The 14,375-nt window shown below is 46.1% G+C and overlaps 1 protein-coding gene and 1 long non-coding RNA gene across 8 annotated transcripts in view; one reads left to right on the forward strand and one right to left on the reverse strand.

The window, feature by feature from the left end:
* Nucleotides 1–2,205: 2,205 nt before the first annotated feature.
* Nucleotides 2,206–14,375, reverse strand: part of EARS2 (glutamyl-tRNA synthetase 2, mitochondrial) — a 28,016-nt gene continuing 15,846 nt past the window's right edge. For 3 of the 7 annotated variants that reach the window (XM_082431076.1, XM_082431072.1, XM_082431073.1), the window contains 2 exons: nucleotides 12,155–12,290; nucleotides 10,818–11,707 (listed from right to left, as the gene is read on the reverse strand). In XM_082431076.1, the coding sequence (XP_082287202.1) occupies nucleotides 11,624–11,707; nucleotides 12,155–12,290 (220 nt within the window). In that variant the 3' untranslated portion in view covers nucleotides 10,818–11,623. Of the gene's footprint in view, nucleotides 3,624–10,817; nucleotides 11,708–12,154; nucleotides 12,291–12,556; nucleotides 12,593–14,375 lie in introns of those variants that run through there. The other 4 variants (XR_014254988.1, XM_082431074.1, XM_082431075.1 and 1 more) reach the window with 4 other exon arrangements.
* LOC309645678 lies at nucleotides 3,524–10,455 on the forward strand. Its single transcript, XR_014255002.1, has 2 exons — nucleotides 3,524–3,654; nucleotides 3,983–10,455. It is a non-coding gene; the product is annotated as an uncharacterized lncRNA (long non-coding RNA).

Here is a 14,375-nt window from a genome sequence, read left to right on the forward strand (position 1 = left end):
GAAGCACAAATCCTCTATACTCCATTACCTGCTTCACGCCACTAATTTAAGCAGGAATTTTGTACACTTTTATGTCCCCAATACCTAGGGTAGTGCCTGGCACACCAGTGCCAATACATATTTGTTGAATGGCCAGATGAACAGTGGAAGCAGTAAGAGGTAGCTACAGGATTTTAGGTCCCATCCCTACCCCAAATAAACACACAGTCTAGGTTTAGCAGTACATTTGCTGTGCTATTTCAGCTCCAAAATAAGTCCAGACACACACATCTCCATCTGACAGATTGCTGCCTTCTATTTGGAAATTACCTGACGGAACTCCCCTCTGTGTGCCAGGTTCTTTTACAGTTGTTACCTGTCTTAGTAAACTTGGGCTGCTATAAAAAATACCACAGACTGGTTGGCCTAAACAACAGACATTTATTTCTCACTGGAGGCTGGGAAGTCCAAGATCAAGGTGCTGCTGATGGGTTCCTGGTGACAACCTGCTTCCAGGTTTGCAGAGGGCTGCTTTCTTGCTGTGTGTTCACAGGGTGGAGAGAGCGCGTGCTCTGATATCTTCCTCTTATCGGGGCACTAATCCCATCCTGAGGGCCCCACCCTCAGCACCACATCTAAACCTAATTACCTGCCACAGCCCTACCTCAAATACCATCACATGGAGATAAGCGCTTCAGTGTGTGAATTTGAATTTTAAGGGGACACATTCAGTCTGTAACATTATTCATGTTGGGGAAGTTTTGTATGAAATCAATGAAAACTAAGCATTGTTTACAGCATGCCCTTCTGTGTTATCTGATCTTGGTTCCTTGGGAATTATTTTACTTCTCTGTAAACTGTAAATAACTGAAAGCAATGGAAAATTATTCTTGTCTATAGACATGCAAATGATTCTGTCCCAGGAAGACACAACCCTCTCCCCGTGGAAAAAACAGCTTTGCCTCCATTTTGCACATTCATTTCTATATTCCTGATCTATAAATGTGTCTGTTCTTTGGATTCGCCTTTGAACTGGTTGTAACATCTCACCAGGTTTTAAGTGAAATCTTTAACATGTGTTCATCTCTCGAAAGTTCTAAACATCTGGCAACACTGGAGCTGGGTTTCCTTGTTGCAACAAATGCCTGGAGATGACTGGAGACTGTACCCTACCAAGAACCATCCATCACCTCCTGAATATTTCTTATACCTGGCTTATGTTATTTATTTTAAGCATCTGCACTCTTTTAACATTTTGACATGTGATCAGTGGCTCTCAAACTAACATTTGTCAGAATCACCTGGAGGGCTTGTTAAAACACAGAATGCAGGGACCCACCCACACAGTTTCTGATTCAGTAGGTCTGGGGTAATGCCCAAGAATCGAATCATTCTCCCTCCAGGCGATGCTTGAGGGACCACCTCTGATTCCTTCTTTCCCACTGCGTATCTTTTTGCCTGTTCTGTTCCCTCAGCCTGGAACATCCTGCCTCTGTTGTCTGTCAAAGTACCTCAGGGTTGGGCTGCCAGATTTAGCTAGTAAAGATACAGGAAGCCCAGTTAAATCAGAATTTCAGACAAACAACAAATAATTTTTAAAAACTGAGATATAATTAACATATAATGTTGTGTTAGTTTCAGGTGTACATGATTTGATATTTGTGTGTCTTGCAAAATGATCACCACGATATGTCTTGTTAGTATCCAACATTACCCATCATTACAAAATTTCTTTTTCTTATGAGAACTTCTAAAATCTACTCTCTTAGCAACCTTCAAATATACAGTGCAGTATTGTTAACTAGAATCACCATGCCGTATATTGCATCCCCAGGACTTAACTTTTTTTTTTTTTTTTTTTTAATTTATGGCTGTGTTGGGTCTTTGTTTCTGTGCGAGGGCTTTCTCTAGTTGTGGCAAGTGAGGGCCACTCTTCATCGCGGTGCGCGGGCCTCTCACTATCGCGGCCTCTCCTGTTGCGGAGCACAGGCTCCAGACGCACAGGCTCAGTAATGGTGGCTCACGGGCTCAGTTGCTCCGCGGCATATGGGAGCTTCCCAGACCAGGGCTCGAACCCGTGTCCCCTGCATTAGCAGGCAGACTCTCAACCACTGCGCCACCAGGGAAGCCCGGACTTACCTATTTTTAACTCGAAGTTTGTACCTTTTGATCACATTCACCCATTTTGGCCACCCCTACACAATTATAAATAACTTTTTTAGTATAAGTATAATATTGCATGGGACATACTTATACTAAGAAATTATTCACTGTTTCTCTGAAATTAAAAGCAAAAAACAATAGTCCAACTCCTTGTCACACAGGCATTTCCTGACTGACTCCCCACACCCAAGGATATCCATATCCCTGTATCCCTTTGCTTGCTCCTCCACCACCTCCTCCACACTTGCATTTTTGTGATTGTTAGTCACCTATGACACTGTGATCTCCTTGAGGCAGGAGCCTTATCTTTTGTTTGTGTTTTATTTAGTTATTTATTTTTAATAAATTAATTTTTTTATTTTTATTTTTGGCTGCATTGGGTCTTCGTTGCTGCGCGCGGGCTTTCTCTAGTTGCGGTGAGCGGGGGCCACTCTTGGTTGCGGTGTGAGGGCTTCTCACTGAGGTGGCTTCTCCTGTTGCGGAGCGCAGGCTTCAGTAGTTGTGGCACGCGGGCTCAGTAGTTGTGGCTCGCGGGATCCAGAGCGCAGGCTCAGTAGTTGTGGCGCACGGGCTTAGTTGCACTGTGGCATGTGGGATCTTCCCCGGACCAGGGCTCGAACCCGTGTCCCCCGTGTTGGCAGGCAGGTTCTTAACCACTACGCCACCAGGGAAGCCCTTATTTTTAAAAGCTTAAGGCACTGAGTGAAGGAAGGAACAAAAATCTGTGGACTTAGCCCCCACAATGAACAAGGCTTTGTCTAATTCCTCTTCACACCCTCAGGCCTCACAGGGCCTGGCACAGAGTAGGTGTTTGTCAAATGGATGAACGAAGACAGGACTGAATGGACTCAGACTGAGGCAGGAGATAGATGGGCTCCAGGCTAGGCATTTACAACTGGCCTCCTGTTCACACCTCCTGGGGTGAGGAGAAGATGGGCTCCAGGGTGGACATTCATCATTACCAGCCCACCGTTTACGTTTCCTGAAGCAAGAGACAAACGGGCTCCAGGACTACATATTTATGACCAGACTCCTGTCTATATTTCAGAATCTGCACCTTGATATAAAAACCAGCAACAGAAATTGGGTAAATAACCAGACATTGGACATGTTCTTATTAGTTATCCATTTAATACATATTAGTGTAGATAAGTCAATCCCAATCTCCCAATTCATCAAACCACCACCCCCACTCCCCGCCACTTTCCCCCCTTGGTGTCCATACGTTTGTTCTCTACATCTGTCAGACATTGGACATTTTTATGGCAGGGACAGAGTAGGACTAAACCCTGTTAAAAGATCAAGAAGTCATACATTTCCCATCCTTGGGGCAAGGGAAACATTGCACATGTGCAGAAAGGCTCCTTGGGGGTCAAAAAGGAGGGGCACACCCCATAATATGTGATGCTAAGGCCATCCCATAGGCCCCTGGGCTGGAATCCATCTTGGAAAAAAGTTGCGCACACACGTTGGGGAGGGTCCTAGGGCATCAGGTGTGGAAAAAGAAACCAGGTAATTGGGGCTTCCCTGGTGGCGCAGTGGTTGAGAGTCTGCCTGCCAATGCAGGGGACACGGGTTCGAGCCCTGGTCTGGGAAGATCCCACATGCCGCGGAGCATCTGGGCCCGTGAGCCACAATTACTGAGCCTGCGCGTCTGGAGCCTGTGCTCCGCAACAAGAGAGGCCGCGATAGTGAGAGGCCCGCGCACCGCGATGAAGAGTGGCCCCCGCTTGCCGCAACTAGAGAAAGCCCTCGCACAGAAACGAAGACCCAACACAGCCAAAAAATAAATAAATACAATTAAAAAAAAAAAAAAAAAGAAAAAAAAAAAAGAAACCAGGTAATTGGCCAAAGGTAAACAAAGACCTGGAAGAACTGCCCTATATAAATGACCTAACCGCCTCTTTACTGCACTCCTCATTGGGGGGATGCCCACACCCTTTCTCTCTGGGGGCATCTCTGTCTTGCTTCTGTCTTAACAAACTGTTTCTCTGTGTGCTCTCCCACTTGTGTTGTGCTATGTCTCTAATAATAAACTTTGTACCTGTTTTTACAGCTCTTGCCTCCGTGAGAAATGTATTTTTCACCGGGGGCAAGAGCCAGGGGGTGTGGTGGCTAGGATTCCTGGTTTTTATCCAGGCTACCCAGGTTCAATTCCTGGGCAGGGAGTTTAGATCTCGCTTCACACCACCACTCACTACTGCCTCTCCGAGATCAAGACAAGAGGAGTTCTCTAGATAGAGAAGGCTGCCCCCTCCTTGGCTGGGCTGTCCTACTGCAATCAGGGTTGGGGGAGGGGTGGTAGGGGGCAGAGGGGAGGGCACTCGGGCCTGGGCTGGGACCCCAACATTTTGCCCAGATATGAAGGCTAAGTTGGAGATCCCCAGGGCGTGATAATGAGTTTAATGAGTGCCAAGCCAAGCGTCTACTGCCTTCTATATTTTAAAAAATGCATATCCTGTAATTCACTAATGAAAATAGTAACCACAAATGATGTGAAGTTCCTGAATACTGCAAAACAGTACCCTAACTAAACATAGCGACTGTGCACTTGACCGCTCACCCTGACCATCCGATCCAATCAGGTGTATGTCTGGCCTTTCACTCAGCAATACTGACTGAGCACCTACCATGTGAACAGGCACCATTCTCAGCACTGGGGGTCCAGTGGTAAGCAAGACAGATGAGGTCCCTGTTCCCGCAGACTTTACAATCTGACACTAACAAATAACTGCAGAACTAATTACTTTCACAGTTATTTATGCACTCAATTCTGACTGGTGCTATGGAAAAGAATCGGGTGCTGATGATCAATAGCAGAGGAAGGAGAGCTACTGGGGGGAGTCAGAGGCTTTCCTGAAGAGGAGAGAGTGGAGCAAAAATCTGAAGGCTGGGGACTTCCCTGGTGGCACAGGGGTTAAGAATCCGCCTGCCAATGCAGGGGACACGGGTTCGAGCCCTGGTCCGGGAAGATCCCACATGCCACGGAGCAACTAAGCCCGTGTGCCACAACTACTGAGCCCACGTGCCACAATTACTGAAGCCCACGCGCTTAGAGCCTGTGCTCCACAACAAGAGAAGCCACTGCAATGAGAAGCCTGTGTACTGCAACAAAGAGTAGCCCCTGCTCGCCACAAGTAGAGAAAGCCCGCACAGCAATGAAGACCCAACGCAGCAAAAAATAAATAAACTAAAAAAAAAAAAAAAAAGATCTGAAGGCTGAGAGAGAGGTGACCAGGCAAAAGGGCAGAAGAGCATATGGACAAGAGTATTCCAGACAGAATAGCGGCACAAAGGAAGGCTTACATGGCGGGAGACCAGAGAAGGGGGTGCGTGTGGCAGGAATGAGTGAAGTGAAGCAGGAAAGGTAGATGGGGTTGGGGGGTGGGTCAGGCTGTGAGGATGAAACATGGCTTTATCGTGTTTCCCTCTTTCATGTTTCATTTTCCTACCGGGGCTCCCCGCTCCTGGGCCAGCCCTGCTCAAATCTGTCTTCAGCAAAGCTGCCAGAATGATCTTTTAAAAAAACAGAAATCTGATCTTGTCACTTCCCTACTTAAAGCCTTTCAGTGGCTCCTCACCTTCCACTTCATGAAGACCCAACTCATGTCTTCGCTAATGGACCCCCACTTTGTCCAGGAACGCAGGGAAGAGCTGGCCCCGCCCTCAGCTCTGGGTCTGACTGATCTATGGGGACTCCCCCGCCCACTTCCCCAAGGGATGGGTTGAAGAATGGGGAAGTCACGAGGGGGAGGGTGCTGGAGAAAAGTTTCCTTGCTTTCAGGGAGAGAGACACAGAAAGCCACGCTCTCTCTGACAACATGAAGTGCAGAGAGGCCTGAGCACTTTAGGCAGACAATTGTGAGCAGAGAGAACCAACCCAAGGCTGTTGCCGATGCTGGGGCCAATAGAACAAAGAGATGGAAAGACCCTAAGTTCTCACTGAGGTCACTGAACGCTTAATTAACCTACTCCAGAGCCTGCCATACCCCCGAACTTCCTGCTTTGTGGGATACTAAATCTTCCTGTTCAAGCTGGTTTCAATCTGGATGTTTTGCTATTTGCATCAGATGGCACCTTGATACCCTTAACCTGGCAAAGAAGGGCTGTTTGGATTTCCCTCTGCCTGGTTTCTCAGCTACTTCTCCTACTCCCTCAACTCCTACCCTTGGCTCCACCCAACTTGGTGAAATTCTTTTTCATCCTTTTGTTTGGAATACCTTCCAACCCCCATTGATCTGGAAACTCCTACTCATCCCTCAGAACCCAGTTCAAAGTTCACTTCATCTGTAAAGTCCTCTGACATCTATGAACATGAATGCATGAACTACCCTCTCTGGGTTCTGCTCTCACCCAGGAAGTCCTCATTTTCTAAGTATTTATTATCCTGGTCCCTGGGAAGGTAGGGAATTTCATCATAAGACAAACATATTTAATCAATTAAACAATTTCTAATTTAGGTCCCACTAAACACCCCTCTATATTGAAGTATTCCATCTATCTCACTCTTCAAAGTCTTTGTCAAAGGTCAGTCTCTCACAGATAGCTGGATTCAGTGCAATTTACAGGCAATAGATCAGATAGCTAACTACAACTGCAAATCTTGCAAGAGATGTGATTCCCCAGAGTCAATGAAAGTGAAACTGGGAAACTGTTGGAATCTGGTAGAGTTAGATCAGCTGATAATTGCCACTTCTGAAGAAACTGATCTGACTGATGAAGGCGTCAAACATTTTTTTCATCATGAGAGCTTTACCTGACTCCCTGCTATGTGTCAGACAACATGTCAGGTGCTATGGTTACAACCAAGAATAAGAAAAACTTATTGCCTGTCTCAATCTTATCTTCTTTAGAGTAAGATAGACAATAAACATGTACAAATATACTATGTAATTTCATATAGTAATAAGCATTATGAGGAAAAAAATAAGCTAGGATAAAGGTAATATGAATGAGATTCCAAAGTTACCTACAGAAAAATAGTAATTTTCTGGCAAGGGTACACTCTAAACTCCATGGAAAGAGAATATGCTCAGGGGGAGGAACGGCCCTCTCCATCACTAGAGTGGGTCTCCTGCAGCCATGATGCTTACATGACTCTGTCCCACTGGCCACAGTTGATTGGACCAGGGGTAGACAGCTGACCCAAGCTAGGCCAATCAGATTCTTTCCTGGGATTTTGGACATGGAATACTAGTTATTGAATTGGCAGTGTAGCAGAGGGGAGATGATTCAGCTTTAGGGCTGGGGCAGTTGTTCAACAGCTGCAGAGATAAGAGAAAGCCAGCCTGCAGAAGAAAGATGAGAGGAGCAGACACCCAGACAGAGACAAAGGTTAGAAACTGCAGTTTCAGAGCGATAAAGGTGAGTGTGTTGGGTCCTAATGGGTTTTTGGGTACAGATTCCAGTCTCTTGTAAGGTCCAGCTGGGAGTCCTGCCCTTGGGATCTGTGGGTCCTAATTCTTCCAATAAATTACTTTCATGGTTTAAGTTAGTCTGAGTGTGTTTCTATGTGTTGCAACCAAGATCAGCATCTCTAAGAATGAAAATACTGCTGATGAGGATGATGGTAATTGATAACATTTGTTGAGTGCCAGGCACTGTTTTAAGAACTTTACATATGTCATCTATTTTGATTCTTACAGTTTGTTGAGACAGATACAACTGTTATCCCCATTTTAACAGATGAGGAAACTGAGCTACAGAAGTCACACAGTAAGAGGCAGAACCAGTTTTTGAGTCTAGACAGTTGGCCTCTATGGCCTTCAATTCACTATACTCTGAAAAAACACTGGGGGACAGACTTGAGGTTATTTAAACTCTGTGAAGTCCTTTTACACATTCCTTCTGATCCTGAGCAAAACCCCAGAGCAGAGGATACATGCTGCTTCTCAGACAACTCACTCCAACCGAGGAAGTGGCCACAGCTTTATCGACTCAGCAATTTGATCACTCATTTTGGTAAAACAGTCAGATTCCCTAACCAAGAGCTAGAGTTTCTTGTAAGCATACTTGATGTCTTAGAATCGGAGGCTCTGATGTCACTCAAGAGTGACAAGGGTTGAGGTTGGACTCTGGGTTGTCGTAAGCCTCATACTAAAACCTCAGAAGGGTTGATCAACTTTTCTGAGCCTCAGTTTCCCTATCTAAAACATAGAAACAATCACCATAATAATAATGCCTGTCTCATGGGGTTGTGAAGATTTAAAGAGATGAACTAAAATGTTTACCAGCATAATTTTTTTTTAATATTTATTTATTTATTTTGGTTGCGCCAGGTCTTAGTTGCAGCATGCAGACTCTCAGTTGCGGCATGCATGCAGGATCTAGTTCCCCGACCAGGGGTCGAACCCAGGCCCCCTGCATTGGGAGCGTGGAGTCTTAGCCACTGCACCACCAGGGAAGTCCCCTACCAGCATAATTTAAAACCCAGAAGTGGTTGAGGCTCATGTGACTGCACAATAAATTGCAAGCATTATTATTTTGTGTCCCCTTTGACGGAACACCTGTTGTTTCTGCCATTGCCCCTTCTGGAAAAAGCACCCTACTTCTCCTTGGGAACTTTTCCTCCATTGGATATATTCCTGGCTGAGGAATGGTAACATGACCTCAGGTAGCCCAACCAGACACTCTCTTCTTAGACTCTGAATCTTTAGCTGAATCATCCAAAACTGAAGGGGAAAAAATACAGAGAAACCACAACAAAAAATAGTTAAGAGTTCATGTGTTCCCACTGAAGAACACAGACAAGACTGGCCATGAGCTCCTGCTGCCTGCATGCTCAGAGCTTCCCCAGTTCCTGTCTTTTCCAAGACCTGGTTCTTTGGCTTTCCCATAGACTCTATGACTTTCTCACAAATTTAAACTCCCATAAACTTAAAGTCTCCAATAAACCTAAGTTAGGCAGAGTTGGTTTCCATTGCTTGCCATCAAAGAACTTTATCTGATGTACTTTTCAAGCAAGGATTAGGTCTCTGTGAAACTCAGCAAATTCTTTAATCCCCTTTCCCTATTCCCCTGGACAAGGACAGTGTATTAGCAATCTCTTGCTGGGTAACAAATTATCCCAGAGCTAAGTGGCTTTAAACAATAAATATTTATTATCTCATAACTGTGTATCTGAAATTCAGGAGCAACTTTGCTTAGTGGTTCTGGCTCAGGATCTTTCAAGAAGGCTGCAGTCAGCACTATTTACAATAGCCAGGACATGGAAGCAACCTAAACGTCCATCAGCAGAGGAATGGCTAAAGAAGATGTGGTACATATATACAGTGGAATATTACTCAGCCATAAAACGGAACTAAATTGTGCCATTTGCAGAGACGTGGATGTTCCTAGAGACTTTCATACAGAGTGAAGTCAGTCAGAAAGAGAAAAACAAATATCGTATATTAACACATATGTGGAATCTAGAAAAATGGTATAGATGAACTTATTTGCAAAGCAGAAATAGAGACAGAGACATAGAGAACAAACGTATAGACACTAAGGGGGAAGAGGGGGTGATATGGATTGGGAGATTGGGATTGACACATATACACTATGTATAAAACAGGTAACTAACGAGAACCTACTGTATAGTACAGAGAACTGTACTCAATGCTCTGTGGTGACCTAAATGGGAAGGAAATCCAAGGAAGAGGAGAATATATGTATACGTGTGGCTGATTCACTTTGCTGCACAGCAGAAACAAACACAACATTGTAAAGCAACTATACTCCAATTTAAAAAAAAAAAAAAAAAAGAACGTTAAAGTCAAATGTCAGCCAGCATTGCAGTCATCTGAAGGCTTGACTGGGGCTGAAGACTGACTTCCAAGATGGCCCATTCATACGGCTGTTGTCAGAAGGCCTCCGATCCTTGTCTGTCTGACTGTCTTCACAGTGTGGAAGCTGGCTTCCCACAGAGTAAGGGATCCAAGAGAACAACATGGAAGCCATGACACACCACACAGAAGTCAGCCCTATTCAATGTGAATGCCAGGAGGTAGCAGTGACTGGGGGCTACAAAGGGGAAGCCCAGAAGCCGTGTAGGGGTCTTTGTAGCCGGCCACCATCCTCCTTTCACTTCAGCTATTCCTATTCACCCCAAGAAGAACATCTCATTTCAGAAACCCACAGACAGTGATTTACAAATAATGGGTGGAAGAAGGAGGCGAATATGAAGAAAAAGATGCAAAACAGGCAGGGTAAAGGTCTCCAGTCCAAGGACCAGGTCTGGAGAACTGGAAAAGAGGAAGAGACAACCTTTAGGGAAGGGAGATACAGGCTGCCCCAAGCCCAAGGACAAAGAGTAGTATAAAACGTTAAGTGTTCCCCCTGGGCAGATTTGTGGCTTCTTCCCTTATAAGCCCCAAAGAAAGTCTAACAAGCCAGTTCAGCCCAGCTTGTCAGTCATTGCTCCAAACTCAAACTGGGGGCTTCCCTGGTGGCGCAGTCATTGAGAATCCACCTGCCAATGCAGGGGACACAGGTTTGAGCCCTGGTCCGGGAAGATCCCATATGCCGTGGAGCAACTAAGCCCGTGTGCCACAACTACTGAAGCCCGCACGCCTAGAGCCCGCGCACCACCACGAGAAGCCACTGCAATAAGAAGCCCGCGCACCGCAACGAATAGTAGCCCCCACTTTCTGCAACTACAGAAAGCCCGTGTGCAGCAACCAAGACCCAACACAGCCAAAAATAAATAAATTTATTAAAAAACAAAACAAAATGAAAAAACAAAGTCAAACTGGGCCCGAGAACTGGGACCCAGGAGTCCAGGCTGCTGCCAAGCTGTTACGTATGGGCTGAGTTGTGTTCCCCTCAAAACTCACATGTGAAGCCCCAACCTCTCTGTACCTCAGAATGTGACCGAATTTGCAGACAGAGCCTTTAAAGAAGTGATTAAGTTCAAACTGGGCCGTGAGGGTGGGCCTTAACCCAATCTGACTGGCGTCCTCTTAAGAAGAGGGCCTTTGGACAAACAGAGATACCGAGGGCACACACAGAGGGAAGGCCATGTGAAGAGAGAGCAAAAAGGCAGCCGTCTGCAAGACAAGGAGTGAGGCCTCAGGAGAAACACTGCCAACACCTTTATCTTGGACTGCCGGCCTCCAGAACTGAGAAAATCATTTTCTGTTGTGTAAGCCACCATTCTGTGATATGTTTTCATGGCAGCCCAAGCAGACTGAAACATGAGCTGTGACTGTCCAGCGAGCCAGCTCCTAACCTCTGCTGTGTGCTGTGGTGTCAGAACCATGCGTGAGGCCTTCCTTTCCAGTGCCAGGGAGGTGAGGGGGCTGGGTGACCCTGGCCAACTGGTAAGGATGGGCCTGGCGTGGAGCCATAAATGCACCTGTGCACCCAGAGGCTCTGTGTCCATTCTTGGGTCCTTCCACAGGTTTCCGATGGGCCCCAGGCCTCCTGCTCCTCCCCTCTGAGGGCAGGTCCCACGAGTACAGTTCCTGTGGCCACCTCTGCTGTCCTGCACACCTTCTCTCTAGCTGGAAAGCACCTTCTGTATTCGCTCCCGCACTTCCTTTGGTCCCAAGGACAACATCATCTCAGCTACAGGAGGTCCTTGCTAAGAACAAAAAGAGAAAACATTGCCTTAAGATGCCTGAGGAGTGAACACCCAGCCTTGGTCTGCAGAAGTTACACCCCAGGCCAACCCCAGCACTGCTGCCTGCATCCCAAGGAGAAGAGTTTGCATTTTACGGGCTCTAATTTCTAAGGATGGGTCCAGAAGCCTGCTCTTGCTGGGTTGGTATGTCCATTAGCCCCAGTCAACCGCCAGCTCCATGAAGGCAGGGAACACACATGTTTCACTCACTACCGTATCCACTGTACCTAGCATGGTGCTTACACATAGTAGGTACTCAGTAGGTACTGTCTGTTGAATGACTGAATGAGGGGGGTGGTCATGTTTCATTCATCTTTGCAGCCCCCAAACTGAGCTTAGTGCTGCCGGTGAATGTTAGCTGAGTGGATAAATGAGGGCTCCAGGGCACAGTCCAGCCACCCGCCTCACCAGCTGTCCACTGAGGGCCACTCGGAGGAGCTTCATCACGTTACTGTGTTTGGTGCCTTCCAGACCTTCTGACAGCTTCTTCAGTTCTCCGTTCAGCATGTCCTGAGTTAAACTCATACCGGGTCCTTCTAAAAGCCTAGAAGAGGGCCAGTCTATAAGGGGCCAGCATGGGCCAATGGCAAGTGGGTGGAAGGGGGGACTTCAGAAGATCATCCATCAGCTACAATATACATTAACAGCACAACCAATGTTCAAGCCTGCCTTGGGGGTGGGGGGATATCTACTACCCCCATCCCCATCCTAGCTGGGGAAGAAACAACAACCAAGAAGAGACTACAAACACAGAGAATCCAAGCAAGTGGGCATAAAATAGGGAAACTAAGAGGATTTACTGATTACTACCTGTGTCATGTAATCTTCATGCCTCAGTTTTCTCACCTGTAAAGTGGAAATAATAATAGTGTCTGCACCTCACAGGGCTATGGTGGGGCTAAGTTAAAACTTGTAAAGCACTAAGTACATTGCCTGAACAGATGGTAAGTACTTGAAAGTATGAGCTCTTATATTTCAATAAAAAGTTAAATATTAGCTAATATTTATTACATCCAAGAGCTCAGAGACATTGCAAGAGGATCTGAAAAGAAACTTAGGATTGGGTTACACATAGGATGGAAGAATGAGGCCCTCTGGGAAATGATCTGAAACACAGCTTCAAGACTTCAGGGGGATGTAGCAGAGAAGAGCAGAAAGAAGGAAATCAGGAGACCCCAGCTCCAGTAATGTCCCTGCCACCAACTTGCTACAACCATTCTTTGCCCACAAATGAAACACTTAAGGAACTACAACAGGCCAGCAACCATTCCCCACTTTCCTGGCAGTCCAGCTGAGACCCTCTCCCCAAAGCATGTTTGAGCTCAAGAGAAAGTCCCCAATTAGTCAGAGCGGGACCTGCAAAAACTTCGTCCCAGCCCTGATTCTGAGTTACAGCAAGAGCCGGGAGCAGGGCAGGGGGAGTCATTCCACACGGAGGAGGGACCGAGGCTGGAGATCTTCACTAGTGCAGACGATCCTCGACGCCACCTCTGACACCGCCTGCTCCCGAAAGGGCCCAGACACTCCATTCCCCACATCGGCTCAGTGTGGAGGGCTACCGGCTCAGGGACTGGGTTCAAGAGGAATTGGAACAAAGAGCCTTTTAGTGCAGATTTCCTTACTCACTCCAGTACTTGAGCAATTCAGTTTCAATCTGAGAAACACAATCATTCTTATTGCATCTTAAAACTGGACCACATGATTGCTGCTATTTATAAAATGGAGAAGAGGAAATATTGAAAATATAAAATGTAATGTGGTTTGCAGCAACATGGATGGACCTAGAGATTATCATACGAAGTGAAGTAAGTCAGAAAGAGACAAATACCATTTGATATCACTTATATGTGGAATCTAAAATATGACACAAATGAACATATCTACGAACCAGAAACAGACTCACAGACATAGAGAACAGACCAAGGGTTGGCGGGGTGGGGGGAGGGAAGGACTGGGAGTTTAGGACTAGCAGATGCAAACCATTATACATAAAATGGATAAACAACAAGGTCCTACCAGAGAGCACAGGAAACTATAGTCAATATCCTGTGATAAACCATAATGGAAAAGACTATGAAAAAGAATATGTATAACTGAATCACTTTGCTATATAGCAGAAATTAACACAACATTGTAAATCAACTATACTTCAAAAAAAAATAAATGTAATGTGGGAAAAACCAGACACACTCCTCAATGTCACTGTGGGGAAGCAGGCTGCCAAGGAGCTGGTGAAAGAGTGACAGGCCCCAGGCAGCCAACACTGGCAGCCAGGACACGTTAGAGCTGCTCCAGGCCTTGGCGTGGGCACAGAGGGACTTACAGAGATCCAGCAGCTTCTAAATATTTGGGCGTCAGCTTTCCTGCCTTCAGTGAGAGCCCCAGAGGGTCTCTAAAATCTAATCCCATGGCAGGGGTGGGGAGGTAAGACATTAGCCCGGTAAACTAGAACTGACAGCCTCATGTGGAATGTCCTAACTTAAGGGAGTATTATTAATAATACCTCTTGGGAATTTATCCTGGAGATTTACTTGTAAAGGTGCTTAATGATGTCTATTCAAGGTTACTCACTGTGGCACTGTTTGTAACCGCAAAATTTGGAAGCAATCCAAATGTCCATCAATAGGAG

Source organism: Balaenoptera physalus (assembly GCF_965194825.1).
Source record: "Balaenoptera physalus genome assembly, chromosome: 16".
Taxonomy (NCBI): domain Eukaryota; kingdom Metazoa; phylum Chordata; class Mammalia; order Artiodactyla; family Balaenopteridae; genus Balaenoptera; species Balaenoptera physalus.